Source organism: Notamacropus eugenii, chromosome 6 (assembly GCF_028372415.1).
Source record: "Notamacropus eugenii isolate mMacEug1 chromosome 6, mMacEug1.pri_v2, whole genome shotgun sequence".
Taxonomy (NCBI): domain Eukaryota; kingdom Metazoa; phylum Chordata; class Mammalia; order Diprotodontia; family Macropodidae; genus Notamacropus; species Notamacropus eugenii.
Window position 1 is genome coordinate 211,971,442 of NC_092877.1, and position 20,410 is coordinate 211,991,851.

A 20,410-nucleotide genomic window follows, 5' to 3' on the forward strand; every position below is an offset into this window, starting at 1 on the left:
TACATATGAAAAGTTAGTAACACAGAGCAATATATTAAGTATTAAATTAATGGGATTATCAGTAATTGTTACCAGCGTTCAGAAGAAGGAGTGATTGACAGTGGTTGCGGTACTTGGCAAAGACTTCAGGAGTCATAGGTTTAGCGCTATAAGATTCTATAGAACATTAATGTAACTCCCTCATTTGACACAAAGACACTGAAATTCAGACAAGCTGAATGACTTGCTCCAAATCCCTAAAGCCATAAGAAGATCTTTAATTCAATCACAGAAGTCTAATGACTTTTATTCCATCACTCATTCCCCTGCATGACGTTGATGAGCAGGAGGGGGAAGAAGCCATGAGAAGCAAAATTATGGGAATGAAATCTATAAGGGAGTGGTTTCTAAACTTCATTTAGCAATGTCCCCACTTTTTAAACAAATACATTGTTACCCCTCCTTGTCATTAAACAATCTCTATTAATAAATTTCTCACCTCATATTTTATTCGAATAAATTAAGAATGTATTATAGCTTTCATAACACACAAAATGTAAGCATGCCAATCAGCATAACATATAGATTTATACTGATACAACCTTAATAATTTTCATATTTGTAACAAAATAATTATAGCAATAAAATTGAAGAAGACTGAGCTTCTTTATAGCACTGAATTTCTCAAAATGTAATACTATTGCTACAATATGGCTACTTTTAACTTTAACCACTAATTTCAATCAGTATTTTGTCTTTATAACAACAATGGTCAAAAAAGTGATTTTATGCAAATAAAATGCTGTGAGTCACAGTCAAATCTGTATTACTTTGTTAAACTCTCTTCATCTACAGCAAAAATTATAGTATGATTTTCAGGTTAAATGGTTTCTTTCAAGGTACTATCACAAAGCAAGTCTATTTACTGTGCTTGTTAAGATGGAATAAAACCAAGTTTATCTTATGTACCCACAGAAAATTGGATCCTTATCAATGCACATTAAAAATATCTAGATCTTTAAAATAAAATGAGAAATACTTCTTTAAGCCAGTCATATAATTAATAAATACATCTTTCTTCTATTATATTTGCAGGCAGGGATTTTTTTTCAAATTGGGAAATATAAAATAGTATCATTAATTATCCATAGCTCTTAGCTGTGTATAAAAATAGTTACTTTAACTTTCTAAGTATGAATTTGAAAGTTTTCTTATCTCTAAAATAAAGGGATTGCAAACCAGTTCCAAAGGATTCATGATGGAAAATGCTATCCACATCCAAAGAAATAACTATGGAGTCTGAATGTTGATTGAAGCATACTATTTTCATTTTTTTTTTTGCTTGTCATGATTTTCCCCTTTTGTTCTGTTTTTTTTTTCTTTTACAACATGACTAATGTGGAAATATATTTAACAGATATAAGCTATATCAGATTGCTTACTGGCTTGTAGAGTGAGGATGGGAGGGACAAAAATTTGGTACTCAAAATCTTATTAAAAAAGAATGTTAAAAATGATCTTTACATGTAATTGAAAAAATAAAATGCTATTTACAAAAATAAAATAAAATAAAGAGACTGGAAGAAATGATCCCCTGAGATTCTGTTCAGCTTTACATCTGATTGGTTTGAATTATGCTTCTGGAAGCTAACTATGTGGCCTTGGGTAAGTTACGGAATTTTCTCAGATGCAAAATGAGGGGGTGGGATGCTGGTATCTTTTCCAGTTATACATCTAGACCCCTAGGTATAATTTTTCAGTCAGTTTGAAATAAAGAATCCTCTTTATTCCATTCTCTACCTCATACATTTCTTTATGTTATTGCTTATTTTTACTAGGTGGGTTTGTTGATGTGGAAGAACTTTATGGCAACTGGTTTGCCTCTTTGGGGGAAATTGTATATTCCAGGTGGGAAAAAATCCATTTTGTGAAATATCAATAAAAAGGTTTATTTCTGCAATTGATCCATGGTATGCCATACCATACCATACCATATCATCCCATAGTGAGTCAACTCTCACTTATCCCGATGTTTATTATCCAATCTGTGGATTATGAAGGTTCATGTTTCTCTTTCTTTCCCTTGGTGCTGGGCTTGGCATTATCATGTGGTGTTATATCATAAACCCAAAACAATATCAATACATTAATTAAAAATATTTTATATTTTACAGAACAATTTGGAGTTATGTCTAAAGAGTTATAAAACTGTGTATACCTTTTGACCCAGTGGGTTTCCCAAAAGAACCTATGTGTTCTAAAATGTTTATAGCAGTTCTTTTCATGGTGGCAAAGAATCAGAAATTGTGGGCATGCCCATCAGTTGAGTATCACTTGGCTGAACATGTTGTGATATATGACTGTGATACAGTACTACTGTGCTATAAGAAATGATGAGCTTTATGATTTGGAAAAACATGGATAGACATATGAAATAACGAAGAATTAAATGGGCAGAACTAGGAAGAATGTTGTATGTAGTAACAGTATTATTGTTTGAAGAATAGCCGAATTACTAAGTTATTCTGAGTAGTGTAAATACAAAGGACCTAAGAAGGAAGATGCTATACACCTCCAGAGAAAGAACTAATAATAATATGCATAGTATGGTTTTACACACATGTATATGTACATTTGTATGTGTGTGTATGTGTGTTTGATGACCTTCTCTAGTGTGGGATGGGGAAAGAGGGAGGGAGATAGTTTGAAACTTAAAACGCAACAAAGAAATAAAACTTTAAAAATACATTACTGTTTTTAAAAAATCCAACCATTATCTGAATCTTTAGCAAGTCATAATCTTTTGGTTGGTTAAGGGTCTTTCTTTGACATTGGTGGCTGGTGGTTGCCGAAGGTTGAGATGGCTGTGGCAATTTCTTAAAATAAGACAACAATGAAGTTTGCTCCACCTATTGGCTCTTTTACTCAAAAACTTACAGGCTATTGTAAGATTAATGACCGGCCTCAGTTCAATATTGCTTTGTGTCAGGAATTAGAGAAACCTGAGGAAGGGGAGCCAGGGGAATAGCTGGTTGGTGGAGCAGTCAGAATACACCCCACATTTATTGATTAAGTTTACCATCTTATATGGGAATGGTTTGTTACACCCCAAAATAATTACAATAGTGACATCAAAGATCACTGATCACAGATATAACAGATATAATAATAATAATGTAAAAGTTTGAAATATTGCAAGAATTACCTAAATGGGACACAGAGACACAATGTGAGCACATGCTGTTGGAGAAATGGCACCCATAGACTTGCTTGACTCAGGGTTGCCACAAGTCTTCTATTTGTAAAAAACAAAAAAACAAATAAAAAACAAACTATACCAAAAAAACCTCACTGACAATATCTGTGAAGTACAACAAAGCGAAGTACAATAAAATGAGGTATACCTCTATTCGCTTTTTGGGGTTGCCCTGATTTCATTGGTTTGGACCCACCCTCTAACAATCTCGCATAACTCCACCGATGAGACACCATAGCTATCCTTTTGATCATGAGTCTCTCCCACTTTAGCAAGGGTGGTCCTGAAGCAACAGGCATGTCGTCTGATTCTGATGCCATATTCAAAGCCTTTCCAGTTTGGTAGGACCAGGAAGAATAGGTACTTTGCTGGATGGCCTTTGGATTGCCAAGCTCACTGCCAGAGCACAATGAGGCATCAGAATAAGACTTTAATGGAGGGCCAAAAATTATTTTAAGAGGATTTTGAAGATGCCATCAGTACCATTCTCTGTACTTAGTAGGCACTTAATGAATGCTTGTTGGAACTTGTTTATATTGGAATAGGGCTCTGTGCTTTTATGAGCTATCCCATTTGATCCTTATTTTATCCTGTGAGGTAGTCTGTAGTTGTTTCATGTTACTAATGAGGAAACTGAGACTCAGAGAGATTTTAGTCTCTCACTGAAAGTCAGTTGCTGGTTAGAGTACTGGACCTGGAGTCAGGAAGACTCATCTTCCCAAGTTCAAATCTGGCCTTGACACTTACTAGCTGCGTGACCTTGTCACTTAACTCTGTTTGTCTCAGTTTCCTCATCTGTAAAATGAGTTGGAGAAGGAAATGGCAAATCACATCTTGTATCAAATCAAGAAAACCCTAAATGGGGTCACAAAAAGTCAGACACAACTCAACAGCAACAAAAAGGTCACACAGTAAGTATCACAATTTTAATCCAGGTCCTCTCACTTCATGTCTGGTGCTATTTTATCTACATTCAAACGTAAGGGATATCAAAATCTCAAGTGCCTGATGTCTTTATAGAGTGGAATTTATGTAGCCCACGAACATTAAGTGAGAAAAGTGAAATCATTATATCAAAGAATATCAGAATTGTAAGGAAACGGTGACTATCTTGTCTGTTTGGAGAAGGGTTCTCTCTATAGTATACCCAATATACACTCATCTGCTTTGTTTGACCTCCAGAAAGGGGGACCCCCTTTGTTTGCCTTCCAAGACAATCCATTTCATTTTGGGAATAAAGCCTTAATGTATGTTTTACTCTAAGAGAAAGAATCAATCTCTAACTAACTGGAAATGACAGTGCCATTTGTTTTTTATTTGAATGAGCAGGGTTTCTTATGATGCTAGCATTTTAAAATACAGAAATGATGAATATGAGTGATATATGAATGTAAATGACTTCACTGTGCTGCTGGGAGTAGAATTTTTTTTTTTAGTTACGGAAATTGTGTTTTTAGAACCACTGTGACTTGGTCCAACAATTCTGGAAAGCCAATTTGAAATTATGCTAAAAATGAAAAAAAGAGGAATTTTAAAGAATCTAAGATGAAAATGGAGGAGGAAAAAACTGAATTGGAAAGCAATTCAGAGTCAGTGTGGATTGAGAATGCTGTTATATCGATTTTACTATAAAGTAAAATACAAGCAATTGATCAAACTCAAAAAATCTTGTTGCTGCTCAGTCATTTCAGTTGTGTTTGACTGTGACCCCATTTGGGATTTTCTTTTGAAAGATACTGGAGTGGGTTGCCATTTCTTTCTCTATTTTCTCCAAAAAGTCTTATTTTAGTGCAAATCTTTAAACCTATGAGAACCTTAAAATATGAAAGCTACTTACTAAATCATTAACTCTTTGTAGAAGAAAATTACAGGGATTTTGAAGGCTATCACATTATTTCTTGATTATTCCTGGTGTTTCAAGGAGGGTAGGGTGGCTAGAGATTTCTAGATCATATACTAATTCTTATTGCCTCCACTTCTTGTCTGTCAGCTAAGGATTTTAGGTTCCTACTTCCTATAATTGCCCTAGCCCTTTTTGGTACCTCCTCCTCCTCCTCTTCTTCTTCTTTTAAAATAGGAAGCAGATATTTTATTTATGAGAGAAAACTATGTATATAGTTCATCTTTTGCCTTATGAAAAATGGATAACAGTAAAACATTGCAAAATATTCTTTGTGTGGGATTGGTATGTTGATCAATCTTCTCAACTACTTTGTTGTGACATTTTGTACTGAATTTAGGACCGGATAATATTTTTAGCTGATAGAAAACCTCGTGGTTCTTAGATTAATATGTAAAGGATTACATCTGACTAAAAACTGTGAGGTTTAAGTTGGTAGCTAACAACAAGAAAAAAGTCATTATTTTTGTTAGTGGGATTATATTTGTTACGAGTTCTGATTAAGTCTTCCTTCCTTCTTTACTTCCTTCCTTCCTTCCAACTAGTGTTGGGGTCAGGCAGCTTGGGTAAGGATTGCAGCCCTACCAATTTAAGGAGCTTTGAGGCCTTAACCTGTGTCATTTCCACTTTTTGATCTATTTCTAAAATGGAAGAGTTGGATTCTGTGATCTCTGTAATCCCATCCAATCCCAGATTCTGTGATTTTTGTCACCTCTTCCCTTAGTAGATGATGGTAGATGATGATTGTGCAAACACAGTCCTTCGTTCTAGAAGAGGACCATGACATCAGGATGATGACATAATTTGCAGTTGACTTTGATTAGAGTGAGGGAGTGCTGGGCAAGCTCACCAACCTTGCTTTCTTCTCCTGAGCCATCTGGGTCCAGTGGTCCTGATGTTCATCAGGACCACTGGAGATGACCCAGGATGCAATATAAGACCCTGACCCTCTCAGGCTAAGGTCTTATCACATTCTCTGAGTGAGATACACCCATAATGAATAGGCTTCCTTAAGTCAAGGAATGGTCCTTTTAATAAAAAAAAAAAATCAAATTGGAAGGGGAAGACCTCAGGGTTCCTGGGTAAAAGAGAAACAATTACTATTTAGTAATTACAATCACTCTGTGCTATGTGGATGGGGATTTGTTCAGTCTATGAGCTCTGGAGTGAATTGGATTTAAGGTTTGATCTTCCTGGTAGATAGATGATGATGGATAGTAGATGATACAACTAAAGAGTACTACATAGTATCTGAATGCTCACTTACAGTACAAAGTGACTTGTAGCATATTGTAACTAGATTAGAAACCTTGTCTTTTAATATTTAAGAAATATACAGTGGTGGTATTAAAATAGAAAGAGTCAGTTCCTGAATCTTCAAGGTCTGTGAGCAGTCAACAGAGTAGGAATGTGTAGTCCAGAACCTTGGCTAGTCTGCCTGGAAAAATGGAAGGTGACCCTTGCAATCTTTGCCCCTTTTCCATGACAATTAGAATTACTGTCTTGTGCATGTTTGTAGGCTTGGTGAGGGGGCAGGCTCCCCCTCTTCCTCATTTTTCTTTTTCCTTCCTCGTCTCTCTCCTAGACTACTCAAAATATCATAAGAACACTTCCTATTTTCTATAGTGGAAAACCCCGGGGAAGAGAAATTCTAGAAATTTTTGTTTACAGTGGGGTGAGAGGAGTAGGTGGAGGAGAGAGGATGCTTACATTATGCAATTCCTTTCTGGGTAGGCTACCTGTTTTCAAGGATGGACAGACAGATTGACTATGGACACGACTGGCTTTCAGGATGTTATTATATGTTATTTTCTGGCTTGCTTGGCTGAAATCCATAATTGGTATTTATATGCAGGGTCCATGTATACAGATGTGTTGGCATTTTAAAATACAGAAATAATGGGATAACATACAGATGCCATTTCCCAGTGCTGCTGTCATGTAGCAGCAATGCTTCAAGGCACTTTTTACTTTTAGTGTATTTAAAGAAATAGCACCATCCCTGACCCCCATTCTCGACTCCATCTCTCTTTAGTGATCACTCATATCACTCAGTCTGTTACGGATAAGATCAGATGATCACAAGACCATAAAAAAGCAGGAAGGGAAAGCATAAAAATAATGCAATACTTTCAGGACAGTGCTTTTCAGGTTAGATGGAGAGAAGGGGATTTAAGAGGCCGGCAAAAGAGAGATTTGCTTTTTAGAAAGTATTCATAGGTTTCAGTATAATAAAGACCTCTCAGTTTCAATTCCTCTCATTTCATAGAAGAAGAAACTGAAACTCAGACAGAGCTGTTGATGGGCTGGGGTGATGACTCACTCCATTCAGCTCAGGTGCTATTAAATCCCATCATCCTCATTTATATAGCACTTTACATTTCACAAAGCACTTATAGATATTAGATCAGAGAAGTTAATAAAAGGACTGGGATTAAAATCTGGCTCAAACTGGGTGTTGGATTTGTTCTGGTGGTTCAATGATTGCAGTGCTGGGGCCAGAGCTGGAAAGTCCTTAGTTCAAATTCAGCCTCAAATACTTACTAGCTGGTTAACCTTAAGAGAGTCTCTTTTTGCCGATTTGCCTTAGTTTCCTCATCTGTAAAATGTAGATGATATCACTACCTCCCAGGGTTGTTGTATCAAATGATTGTAACTAATCAAATAATTGTAAGGTGCTTAGCACAATGCCTGGCACGTAGCAAGCACTATCTAAGTGTCCATTTTTGGTATTATTTCTCCTGATGCCGCCTAGACTTATAGCTTGTACCAGTTTGTAGAAAACTGTGCATTCACAACTGAAACAAGCAGAGACTGGAATTCAGGTGCATAGGGTTCTGTATTTGGCAGAGGTTATGTTGCTTCTGGACATTAAAGAGAAAAATGAAACTTGCAAAAAGAACCCCTAAAAGCAGTATTCCTTTCTGACCCCAACAAGGGTTGTTATTATTTTTTATTCTTCTACTCTTACAAATTGGTCCTTTCTTTGCAACTTGACTGGTGAGCCATTGCTGGAAGAGTGAACTTAGAGTTGGCTTGAGAGGTTGGAAGACCTGAATTCAAGTCTCTCCTCTGACATGTACTGGCTGTGTTATGCTAGATGAGTCCTTTAACTTTTCTATGCCCCAGGAGACTCTCCAATATCTAATTTCCTATATTTGGTGTTACTCCAAAACAGCTGGTGACCTGGCAAAGTCTGGGGTGTTTAGTATGCCTTTGGTGGTGCTGGTAGAAGTGGTCATGAATTTGACTCTCTTTAAGAATATGTCCCCTCTGTAATTAGTTGGCTGCTGCATTATTTAGCAGGCCAGAAGTTAAAGAACTGAGGTCAAAGTCTCCTACTCTTATCAGCTTGGGAGTCATATTTTCATGCTTGCAAAGGATTTCCAGCCTCAGTGATGCAATCTGACTGTAAATGACATTGCCCTGCATGTTTGTATAATAGACTCTAAATTGTGATTTGTATTGTTCATGTTTTTAGTAACATTTGCCCGAGCTCTAATTTGAGATCTTTAAAGAGTATGATTCCTACTTAAGAACTCTGAGCAACACAATAGTTAATGATTTCAGAAAACCTATGATAACAAATTTTTACCTCCCTCCTGACAGAGGGGTAATGGGTTCAGGGTACAGAATCGAACGTATTTCTTTTAGATGTAGCCAGTGGCAGAATTTGTTTTGCTTGGCTATACATAATTATTGCAAAGGTTTTGCTTCTCTTTTCTTTTTTTTTTCCAATGTGGAGTCGAATGTAGAAGGGAGAAAAAGAAAATGAATTTTTAAATGAAAAAAATTCATTAAAAAATGCCCTCTGAGTAGGACTTCATACACATACCCACACACCCACCCACCCACCCACCCACCCACCCACACACACACACACACACACTTTGTGCATCAGGCCAGAAGTTACAGAACTAGATCAGAAATCATTCTCATCTAAATTTCATCATTAAATTTACAGTGAGCTGGTGGCCTTGGTGAAGTATTGTCACACTTGGTGGATTGAGTTCTTCTATAAAGCCTGATTTGTTAGTCAGTCATGTGTGTGCATGTAATATGTGCAAGTACCAGCATTGTCTCTTTTGTAAAGTTTCAGTGTTTGAGTACATATTGATATGCACAGAGTTCTCTGCTTTTATTTCCTGGAAGTTTAATTCCTTTAAACATGTATTTATTTTTCCTTTTAAATTCAAAATTAAATCTTATTTCTTAAGGTAAAAATCTACCTATTTTCCCTCTTTATCTCCTAGAGAAAGCAAGAAAAATAAAATCCCTGTTACAAACCTCTTATTCAAGGAACCAAATTCCCATGTTGGCTTTTCCCCTCAAAATCCATCTCATTTTGCACTTAGTTCATCATTTCTCTCAGGAGGTGGGTAGCAGGTTTCAGCATGAGTCCTCTGGAGTAGTGGTTAAAATGAAACATTTAAATAAGCATTGGAGTTTACGTACCCTGGCTCCACTTTTCTATTTTTTAGTGACTTTGGACAAGTTTCTCTCTCAGTTTTTTAATGGCTGTCATTTACCTATTGGTAAATCCTCTCAGGAAAATTAGAAGTAGCTGTACCGTTTTCTGTTTATGTGGAAATTCTGATATAATCAAAAGTGTTTTGAGATCTCCAAGAGACCAAAAAAAAAAAAAAGCACAAGGAATAATCATTATTACTTACCTTGAACTTTGCCTTTCCTGGACAAGACCAGGAATTAGGCAAATGTTCATGATGTTCCTGACTTTCCAGGATTTATTGGTCTGTGTGCTGTGAACCTAATGATCTAGTGGAAGATTATTTCTGAAACAGTCTTCTATAGCTTGTCAAGGGATAATACATAGATTTCTTAGTTTTAGTTGGATGAATGAATCTGCTCAGTGAGGAGTTAGGCAAAAGACTGTGAACAGGGAACTCAGGTTTTAGTCAATGAGCAGATATTTATTGAGGGTGTACTCTGTAGCTGTGGTCTGACAGTATCACCCCTAACACCCAATCAATAAACTCCAGTGACTCTGTTACCTCCAGGGATTGAATATAAAATCCTCTCTTTGTCTTTTAAAGCTTTTCATAACCTGACTCCTTCCTACCTTTCCAGCCTTCTCATGCCTTATTTCTTTCCATGTACTCTGCTTCCCTGCTGATTCTCCCATATGACCTTCATCTCTCAACTCAACACTTTTCTATTGGTTGCTCCTGATCCCTGGAACTCTCTCCTTTCACACTGCCACTTCCTAATTTTCCTGGCTTCCTTCAAACCTTAGCTAACTTCCCACCTCCTTTAAGAAGCCTTTCCCAGCCCTCCTTAGTCTTAATGCCTTCCCTCTGAGACTACTTCCAATTTGTGCTATATAGATCTCGTTTGTACATAGTTGTTAACATGTTGTCTCCTCTATAAGAACGCTCCCTGTGGCCAGGGACTGATTTTTTTTTTTCTTTCTTTGTACCTTCAGCAGTTAGCACAGTTCATGACGTAGAGTAGGTGCTTAATAAATGTTACCTGACTGCTGAGAACATATAGAACAATCTACTAGGATTTTGGGAGGGGACAAAACTGCTTTTTTTCCCAATTTTATGTAGAAACAGACTTTAGCATTCATTTTAAAAAATTTGAAGTTCCAAATTCTCTCTTATTTTCCCTCTCCTCCCCCCAATTGAATTTTATATAGGTTATATATGTGCAATCATGCAAAACATACTTCCATATTAGTCATGTTGTAAAAGAAAACACAGTTCCCCCCTCCCCCCCAAAAAACACCTAGAAAAATAAAGAATGTTTCAATCTACATGTAGACTGCATCAGTTCTTTCTCTGGAATTGAATAGTATTTTTCATCATGAGTCCTTTGGAATTGTCTTAGATCACCCTATTGCTAGATCATTCATGGTTGATCACTATACAATGTTGTTGCTAGTGTGCACAATGTTCTCCTGGTTCAGCTCGTTTCACTTTGCATTAGTTCACGTAAGTCTTTCCAGGATTTTCCTGCAAACATCCTGCCGTTATTTCTTATAGCACAATAGTATTCCATCACAATCATATACCACAACTTGTTCAGCCCTTCTCTTATTGATGAACATCCCCTCGATTTCCAATTCTTTGCCACAGCAGAAAGAGCTATTATAAATATTTTTGCACATATAGGTCCTTTTCTTTTTTTTTTTAAAAAAAATCTCTTTGGGATACAGACTTACTAATATATTACTGCGTCAAAAGGTGTGCACAGTTGACAAAACTACTCTTTAGAAGCTCATGATTTAGTTAAAGGTACTAAACATATGCAAAAAATTAATACATTTAATAATGTTAGAATTGACACGACTTGACTTGCACATCATTGTCCTAGGCGTTATCATAATATAAAGAAGTATAAGATATGATCCCTGACCTCTAAGAACTTACTATTTATTTGAGAGACAAATCATTTTTATTTTTCCAATTGAAATATTCTGTTTTTACTTCAGCTAAACTTCCTAATATGTTCCTCCCCTGATTCAATTCATTTTCATAAACATTTGTGCTGGAACTGCAAAGACAGGGAGCAGCCATTCTTTAAGAAGCTTACGTGCTATTGGGGAGATACAAAATGTATACAGATAAATGCAAAATACTAAAAAATTTTTATAAGAAGAATGAACACTAATAACTTAGTGTAAATTTTGGAGGAAGAAAAAGCCTAGAATTTCAAGACAATAAAAAACCCCATAGGAATAAAGGAGACAAAGACATTGGACTAGATCACCTGTGTGGCTCCTTCCAGCTCTCCTGATCTCAAATTAGGTTAGGAAGCAGTGATCACCACAACTATTTGGCACAGGTTAAAAAAAATAGAATCAGAAAGAATTTGAACTCCACAATCAAGTGTTATATAAATGGGAGGACATAAATTAATAGAGGCAAGATCTCTCTATTTGCAAGACTTCTAGGAGACCTGGAAATATATTCAACAATAATTAGGCTTAGACCAATCCTTTATACCATTTTCCACTGTAAGTCTGAAATGGATTTTTTGAATTTAGAAGAGTAGATCAGATCATCATTCATAGTATGGCTAGGATGAAAATTCTTTACCAAATAAGAGAGGTGACCACACAGAAAAATAAAATAGAATAATCGAAATGGAAAAGTTGTTTGCACGAACAAAATTAATGCAGCCAGGGTAAAAAGGGAAAATGTTGATTGAGAGATATATTTCACACCAGCTATTTCTAATTAAGTATCTGATATCTAAGATATTGAGGGTTTGGTTCCAGACTACCACAATAAAGTGAGTCACACAAATCTTTTGGTTTCTCAATATGTCTAAAAGTTATGTTTGCACTATACTCTGGTCTATTAAGTGTGCAATAATATCGTTAAAAAATCCAATTTATGTACCTTAATTAAAGAATACTTTATTGCTTAAAAACTGCTAACCATCATCGGAACCTTTAGCAAGTTGTAGTCATTTGTTGGTGGAGACTCTTTCTTCAACATTGATGATTGCTGACTGATCAGGGTGGTGGTTGCTGAAGGCTGTGGTGGCTGTGGCAATTTCTTGATTGAAAGGTAGGAAATGACCAGGTTATGAAGGACTATAAAAATCAAACAGAGGATTTGAATTTTATGCAAATAATCAATTTGACTCCAAATTACTGAACAGGTTGAAGTGGGCAGAGGCTAGAGGCTGGGAAACCAAGCAGCAGACTATCTCAGTAGTTAAAGCATAAGGTGATAAAGTGTCAGAGGAGAGAAATGCTCATATAGGAGGGATGTTATAAAGGTAGAAATGACAGGACTTGGCAAATGGTTACATATTGAGGGTGAGAGAGAGTGAGGAGTCTAGGATAGTACCTACATTGCAAGCCTGGGTAAGTGGGAGAATGGTGGTATTCTCCACAATAATGGGAAAGTTAGGAAGAGGAGACAGTTTTTTGGGGAAAATCATGAGTTCAGCTTGGAACATGTTGAGTTTGAAGTGTCTGTGGGACCTCCAGTTTGAGATGTCTAATAGACAGTTGGAGACATAAAACTGGAGGTTGAGGGAAAGTTTAGTACTGGACAACTAGATCTGAGAGTCATCTGCTTAGGGATTTGCACTGAAACTAAGTTCAAGTGAAAAGTAGTATAGAGGGAAAAGAGAAAAGGGTCCAGGATAAAGCCTTGGGGTTTATCTAGCAATGTGCTGGAAAATGTTTAACAACCAGCTCCCAGAAGGAAAAAAATTGTGAAAGGCACATATTTAAGTTTTATCTGCATTTTTCATTTTTTACAGTCTAAGCAAGCCACAAAATAATAAAGCAAATTCTGATTTATAGTATTTGCTGATTTCTAAAATATAAATTCACCGAAGAGATGTAACACTTCTCTCATGAACCAATTTGGGCTGGCTCCAGCACACTCCTGGAGATACTCACAGTGAGTAGGCATGACCTGAAGATCCAGCAAAGGAGATAGAGAAGGAGTAAGTCAAATGAGTGGGAGAAGAACCAAGAGAGAGCAGTATCATGAAAACCTAGAAAGAAGAGAGTATCAAAGAGAAGAGGATGATTAACTTGACCTTGAGGGGTCAAAAAGGACGAGGTTTGAAAAAATAGGGTCCAATAGGATTTTGTAAGTAAGAGATCTTGCAAGTGGAGAAAGCACTTTTGGTTAAATAATGAGGTCCTAGACAGACTGCAAAGAGATAAGAAGAGAATGAGAGAAAAGGAAGTGGAGGCATCTTTTGTAGCATTTGGTAAATATTATGAGATAGATATAGTGATTGGGGACCTCAAGACCTGATGATGTAGATCACTTTATGTAGTCTTCTTTTATTAAAAAATCTATGGCAGTTTATTCAATCTCATTGATTTAAGAGGAACATATAGTAAAAGTCATTCCTTGGACTTTTGAATATGAGTAAGGGTTGCCTCATTCTGATGGTTTTATACCAACCACTAAGAGAAATGTTTCCTTTCATCTTCCCCTCCCCAGCAGGATTTCTGTATGGTGATACCCCTGCGTGTATATGGGTGTAACTGAGTGTTTTTCTTCTTCTCCCTACCTTTTTTTCCTTCTCTTTCAGGAAGGGAACAATTCCATGGTCTTGGCTCCATGTACTGCCGAGGAGCTGCTGCTATCATCCTCACCTATGATGTGAACCACCTGCAGAGCCTCATTGAACTGGAAGAGCGGTTCTTGTCCCTGACAGACACAGCCAACACGGACTGTCTCTTTGCCATTGTGGGAAACAAGATTGACCTCATTGATGAGGTCGATGTGGAAGATGATGCAAAAGGTCTGAATGACCCTGGAAAGGCCATCAGCAGTCGTGACTCAATCAGAGCACCAAAGAGAGTTTGCCTGGATGATGCCATGGCTCTTTATAAGAAGATTTTGAAGTACAGAATGTTAGATGAAAAGGAGGTGCCGGCTGCTGAAAAGATGTGCTTTGAGACTAGTGCAAAGACAGGCTACAATGTGGACCACGTGTTTGAAACCCTATTTGATATGATGGTACCAATAATTTTGCGCCAGAGAGCTGAGGGACCTTCACAGACTGTGGATATTACTAATTATAAACCAGCAAAAAAGACCCAGTCTAGGTGTTGTGTCTGAACCATAAAATGTGTTCTTTTTAGACTCTTCAGCTGTTAAGAAAGCTTCCAGTGAAATTAAATGAGCTTTGGACAGGAAAAAAATGAATATGGGAGAAATTAAGGAACTGGTATTTAGAATCATATTTGGGGAAGAGCTCCACAGAGAGATAGCTATTTATTAAGAAAAAAAAGTCACCAAAGATGTGAACTCTTATCTTTTGTGAGTTATCAAGAGGAAAATCGATAAGGAATTATTTGTGGTAATAGGTTTACAGTATTAGGCAAGTGACCACTCCATGATTTTCACCTGGTAGATCCAACACTTCTGCCCTAAACCAGGCCCTGAGATCTCTCCTCACATTTGCACAAATGCAAGTCCATTGCCACAGCATGTGAATTGTCCTTGAATCTTCTGTTTCTGTCAAGTTGCACTGTTTATATATGTTGTTTTAAGACATTTATTCCCCTTATAACTTAATCTAGTCCTTTCTTGTTATTTGGTACAAGTATTTTTTATGAATCACGAAAATGATTCTACTTGTCCGTGGCCCACTGAGACAGTTGTTAGATGAGCAGTTCCCATCTTGGTCCTGCCATCTTGAGAGGTAGACAGACCACTTGGTTCCCAAAAGATACCATGAGACTGTCTGGGAAAAAGGAGGATGAAATAAATCCTGTTTTCCTAGAAACTCCTTTGAAGATTACAAGTAGAAGTCCTTTGCTGGGAAGAGAGTGGTAGAGAAAATAACACATCTGAGACCCATACAGGTGGAAACCAGACAGGTCCAATGAATTGAAAATGCTTGATTTGAATTTGGGGAGTTAGACACAACAGTTGAAATAAGTACCTAAAATCTTTGTACCATGTTGAAACACATTTCTGAGCAACTGGGTCAGTTTTTGTTAAACAGACTTTTCTTTAAGGGAAGATGTGGTTTTAAGAGGCAACTGCGACTCGAGGTCTGTTTATCATTGACACTCCTGAATAAAGATGTGCCATGGCTAACGTGTGATATTAATTTCTAAGGATGTAGTTGTCTATCCTAATAGCAACCAGCTGAAAAGTGGGAATTCTAGCACAAGAACAGTTTTTTCTTTGAGAAAACTGCCACTTTGACTGTTTTTTTTCTCATGGATTTGGTTTCATTTGGAAGAAGCTAAAAACTTGTTTTCCTCAAAATGCCTTTTTATTAGTGATACATATCCTCTGGAATAGTCTCCTGGGGAAGGCTGTTGAACATCTTTCTCTGAAAGGATTAAAAAAGATTAGTTATAGGCAATGACTTAATTCTAGCTTTGTTTCAATAATTCAGCTAACATTTAGTAAGCATCTGTTATGTGCCAGATACTATACTTAGTGCTGGGTGTACAAAATAAGAAATAGGAAAACAATTCAAAGACAAATCTCTTAAGGAGTGCACAGTCTTAGGAGGGGAAGACAGCACACAAAAAGAAGTGGAGAGGAGGAGCCCCAAGGGGATACCCTCCAGGGTGTTCTATGAAGCCCATCATGTTCTATGAAGTCCAAACTAAGCAGAGATGAAGTTGGAAAGGGAGTATTAGTTAGCAAAGTATATGTACACACATATACACATATATACACATACACATACATATACACATATATATATAAAACTTTGGAAGGAGTTTAGTGCCCCACCTTCCAGCCCACCAATCACAGGGAAGAGGAGACTGAAGGTGCTGAGTATCCAAAGACCATGAGCTTTCTGATGATCAACTTTTCTCCTGACTAGGGGATCCTGTTTCCTGAGGTCCCAAGCAAAGTGAAGAGTTTAAAGGTGTAGGGTTGGATGAGATGACTTCTCAAGGCTCCCTATAAAACAAAGGGGCCAGACTTAAAGAAATTTAATAGCTTTTCCAGATCTAAATCTGCGATCCAATACTTCTTTCCATGGTTCTGTATAACCTGCAGCCTGTTTCTAAGTGTATTGTTATATACCTGGGTGCTGGGTGCCCACAAGGTGTCATATTTTCCATCAACTTCATCCCCTCAACATCCCAGGGATTGGCTACACTAACAAAATGTGAAATGTGAAATCTATTTTTGAGTAAATTCTAGTTTCTTAGTTCTTGATTACATTGGGTTCTGGAAAAGGCAGTATATAGCACTGTCCTTAGGAGTTAGAATAAATGTGGGTTCCAATCCTGTCTCTCACACTGGTTAGCGGAGCAAATCATTTGACTTCTCTGAGGCTCAGTTTCCTCATTTGTAAAATGAGGGAGTTTAGACACAATGGCCTTTCGGTGCCCCTTCTGGCTCTATATCTATAACTAGTAACTTCTTAACACATCCTTTATGCCAGCAGGGTTGAGTGCCTAATTCACCTCAACAGCATTTAGTCAGAATGTGTTAGATTTTCAGAATGATCCTTTCAGGAAGGAAAAGAATTCCTTTTACAGATAGCATGATAAAAACACCACTAAAAATCCACTGAGCCCCCAACTGCACATTTTCCCAATGGTGCCCCCAAGAATCAGCTTTGCAAATATAATTTTTAATCTATTAATCTTGTAACTTAACACAGCCTCCAAAACATGGGCTATTAATTTGTTTCCCAGTAATAGTAGCTAACATTTATACAGTTCCTACTCTGTTCCAGGAACCATGCTAAGTGCTTTATAATTATTATCTCATCTGATCCTTATCACCACCCTGGGAAGTAGGCGCTATTACTTATCCCCATTTTACAGATGAGGAAACTGAGGAAAACGGAGGTTTGGTGACTTGCTGAGAGATTCACACACACACACACACACACACACACAGACACACACATACGAGCTTCATAAACTGAAAGCCATGTACCCATTGTGTTTCTCCTACATCTTCATCCGAAGCCACTAGTGTGCTAATAAATGTTTACCAACTGGTTCTCTGGGTAAAAAAAGACACACATACATTTTTCAGTTTAATCTGCATTATTAACATTTTCTCCATTGCTTTCTTAAGCTTAGACAATCATACCCCACCCCCAATATCTCAAGTCCAATTTGTAGCTTCTACTTGTTCCTGAGATGCAAATGCAAGCACTGAAAATTTGACAATCAAGTGAGTTCCAGCACACCTCTGTCTGCAGTCTTATTTCTTTAAGGCACAGACCAATTAAGCCCTGAACATTATTGAGGCAGTTACCCTGGCTGTCATGTTTGAGGGACTTTGTGTTTCTTGTGTGTTTATGCCAGGAGTCCCAACTTCCTGGCTAGGACTGAAGCTCAGAATTTCCCAATACTGATCATCTGGAAATGACGCTGTTGGCCACGCACCCTGGTTATGAGGAAACTTGTAATACTCGTATTCTGCTCAAACCCCACTAATAGGCTTAGACTTTTAACTTTTCTAACATGGATTCTATGTGAACTCTGCACACGTACACACAATTATTCCCTTGTGGATTTGCATGCACATGGAGTGCTCACCTTGGAAAAGGTACTTCCCAGTAGAATCTACAAGACACAGAAAGGGCCAGTACCAGAGGCACAGCAGGATGGCCTCCCTGGGACTCAAAACACTGAAGAAGAAAAAGAAATGTTGAACAGAAGTTAATGTTAATGGACATTCTTCTCTTCTCTGCTTTCCGAACCTTCCCTTGTTTTAGACAGGAGTTTAGCAGTGTCATTCAGTATGTCACAAGTTCTTACAATGTCTTCCTGTCCTTATTACCAAGCGATCGGGCAGTGCGATGGTTAGAGAGCCACCCTCCAAACCAAAAAGATCTGGGTCTGGCATACTGTTTGTGGGACCATGAGCACGTCAAGTGCCCTAGGCCAGAGGTGTCAAACTCAAATAGAAATGGATCCCTGTGGGCCATAAAATAACTTAGAAAATTTCAAATTGTTGTTATCTATGTTTATATACATATATAAAATCTATGTTAAATATCTCTCAATTACATTTTAATCTGGTTCAGGCCCATTTGCAGGTTCATAGGAGACACCTCTGCTCCAGACAGACCTAAGACTATTGTAATATAATAATAATATATAATATAAATTATATAAAAAGTTCCATGCTGAACTGCACAGGTAGAGGGAATGTCCTAAATCACTGAAATTGTAAATCTAGTCCACATTCTTATCTCTGTTGTCATCGTCCAGCAATAGCCTTCCTCCCGTGGATCAAGTTTTCTGTCTTACCCCTTATTCCCCTCCCTACAGATGAGGATCCTGTTTAGTTTGGCTGCTGGTGAGAGTTAGGCTTCTGCTTTGTATTTTCTGGATGGAATTTTTCTTTACTGGCTCCTCTCCACTTCTTTAATAACCAGGTTTTATATTTCACCTTTGTAAGAATTTTAAAACCATTGGACTTCATTTAGTGAACTGATCTGGAAAAGTTCTAAGTCACTCCACCCCATCTACTTCCCCTCCCTAGCTTATCCTTGGATACTGAATGACCTTGAAGCCAGTAGAAATGCCCTTTTATAGTTGAACTGAAGAATCCACTCGGACACAAACCAGCCTTCCTCTACCATTTTGTCTTGCGTCTAGTGTTCAACTCTTCTATATCTGGATCGACCATTGGGAAGGAAGAAAGACTGAGGGGAATAAGAACCCATACAGGCACAGGTACAGCAAAGAGACTAGCTGCCTGTTAGGTGGCATTTGAAGAGTTGAGGAAGGCCCACTTGATTAATTATGCCTCCCTTTCCTGCCCACCTTGTTGACATGCTTCTCTCATGTTTTACCTCAAATACTCACTACGAATCATGTTTTTTTTAGTTAAGACCATAAACACTCACTAGAGATGCTTTCAAAAGTGGAGGGTGAGGGGAGGAAGATTAAGGGAGTTTCCTCCAGTGCTCTTCCATTATCAGGAATTAATTGATCATATTAGCTAATCTAGTTACTTGAGGAAGGAAGACAGGACCTTGAAGTGCTTTGGAAGGTAATTTTTCTTGTTAAATGATCTGTGTGGTGGGGGAGGGGTAAGGAGGAAGAGTCTATAGAATGTTACGATTTCATGGTGTGTTGGGGTGGGGCCATCTCAAAGAATTCTGAGTCAGACCCCCTCTAATGCAAGTATAGGAATTTATTGGAATGATGCCTCCAACAGACTAAGTTGCAAGAGGAACCAGCAAGTTAGTAAGGCAAATTTATAGTGTAATGATGCTGATTACACAACAGGAATTATGAATATTTAAAAGGCAAGAGGGATTTGTTAAGGGATTAGGTAACAGGAAGGAGTCCTAGCCTTGATGGAACTGTGCATGTGATTCCCCACAATGCATATAGAAAAGCCCATGGGAGGGGCTTGTATGTATGATAATAATATTAGAAGACTCTCTCTGTCATAAGTTCACCTAATGAACAGTTTTTGCTATTACGGTGCAGGTGCCTACCTAGGGAAAGTCCCTTCTATTGTTTTGAGGTTCACATCCTGCTTGAGCATCTTGGTGGTGCTACTTTCTGATTGACTGAGTGTTCTGGTCCTGTATGGTCCTGTCTGTGACTAGATGGATGTGGTTGTGGTTGAGTGCATGGACACACCTGCTGTTTTCTGTGGGGAATATGAAGAATTGGTCTAGGGGCAGTGGCTAGCTAGAGACAGTGGCTGGGATTCCACACATAAACATGCCTGCTGTTTCTGTGACAAATATGACATGGATATACTTGTTGTTCTGGTAAGGCATATATGAGGAAGTTAGAGTATTGAGTCTGGATGGGAGAGGCAGTAGATAGGTAGGGGCAGTGGCTGTATTGAGTCTGG

At 37.7% G+C, this 20,410-nt stretch overlaps 1 protein-coding gene and 1 long non-coding RNA gene across 2 annotated transcripts in view; one reads left to right on the forward strand and one right to left on the reverse strand.

The window, feature by feature from the left end:
* Positions 1-15,691, forward strand: part of RAB20 (RAB20, member RAS oncogene family) — a 52,725-nt gene extending 37,034 nt beyond the window's left edge. Inside the window, exon 2 of the mRNA XM_072621984.1 lies at positions 14,172-15,691. Coding sequence (XP_072478085.1) covers positions 14,172-14,704 — 533 coding nt within the window. The 3' untranslated portion in view covers positions 14,705-15,691. The remainder of the gene's footprint in view (positions 1-14,171) is intronic.
* A 164-nt stretch (positions 15,692-15,855) lies between these two features.
* LOC140512668 (uncharacterized) lies at positions 15,856-18,213 on the reverse strand. Its single transcript, XR_011969872.1, has 3 exons — positions 18,124-18,213; positions 17,513-17,581; positions 15,856-15,932 (listed from the first exon to the last, which is right to left on the reverse strand). It is a non-coding gene; the product is annotated as an uncharacterized lncRNA (long non-coding RNA).
* Between the last annotated feature and the right edge of the window lie 2,197 nt (positions 18,214-20,410).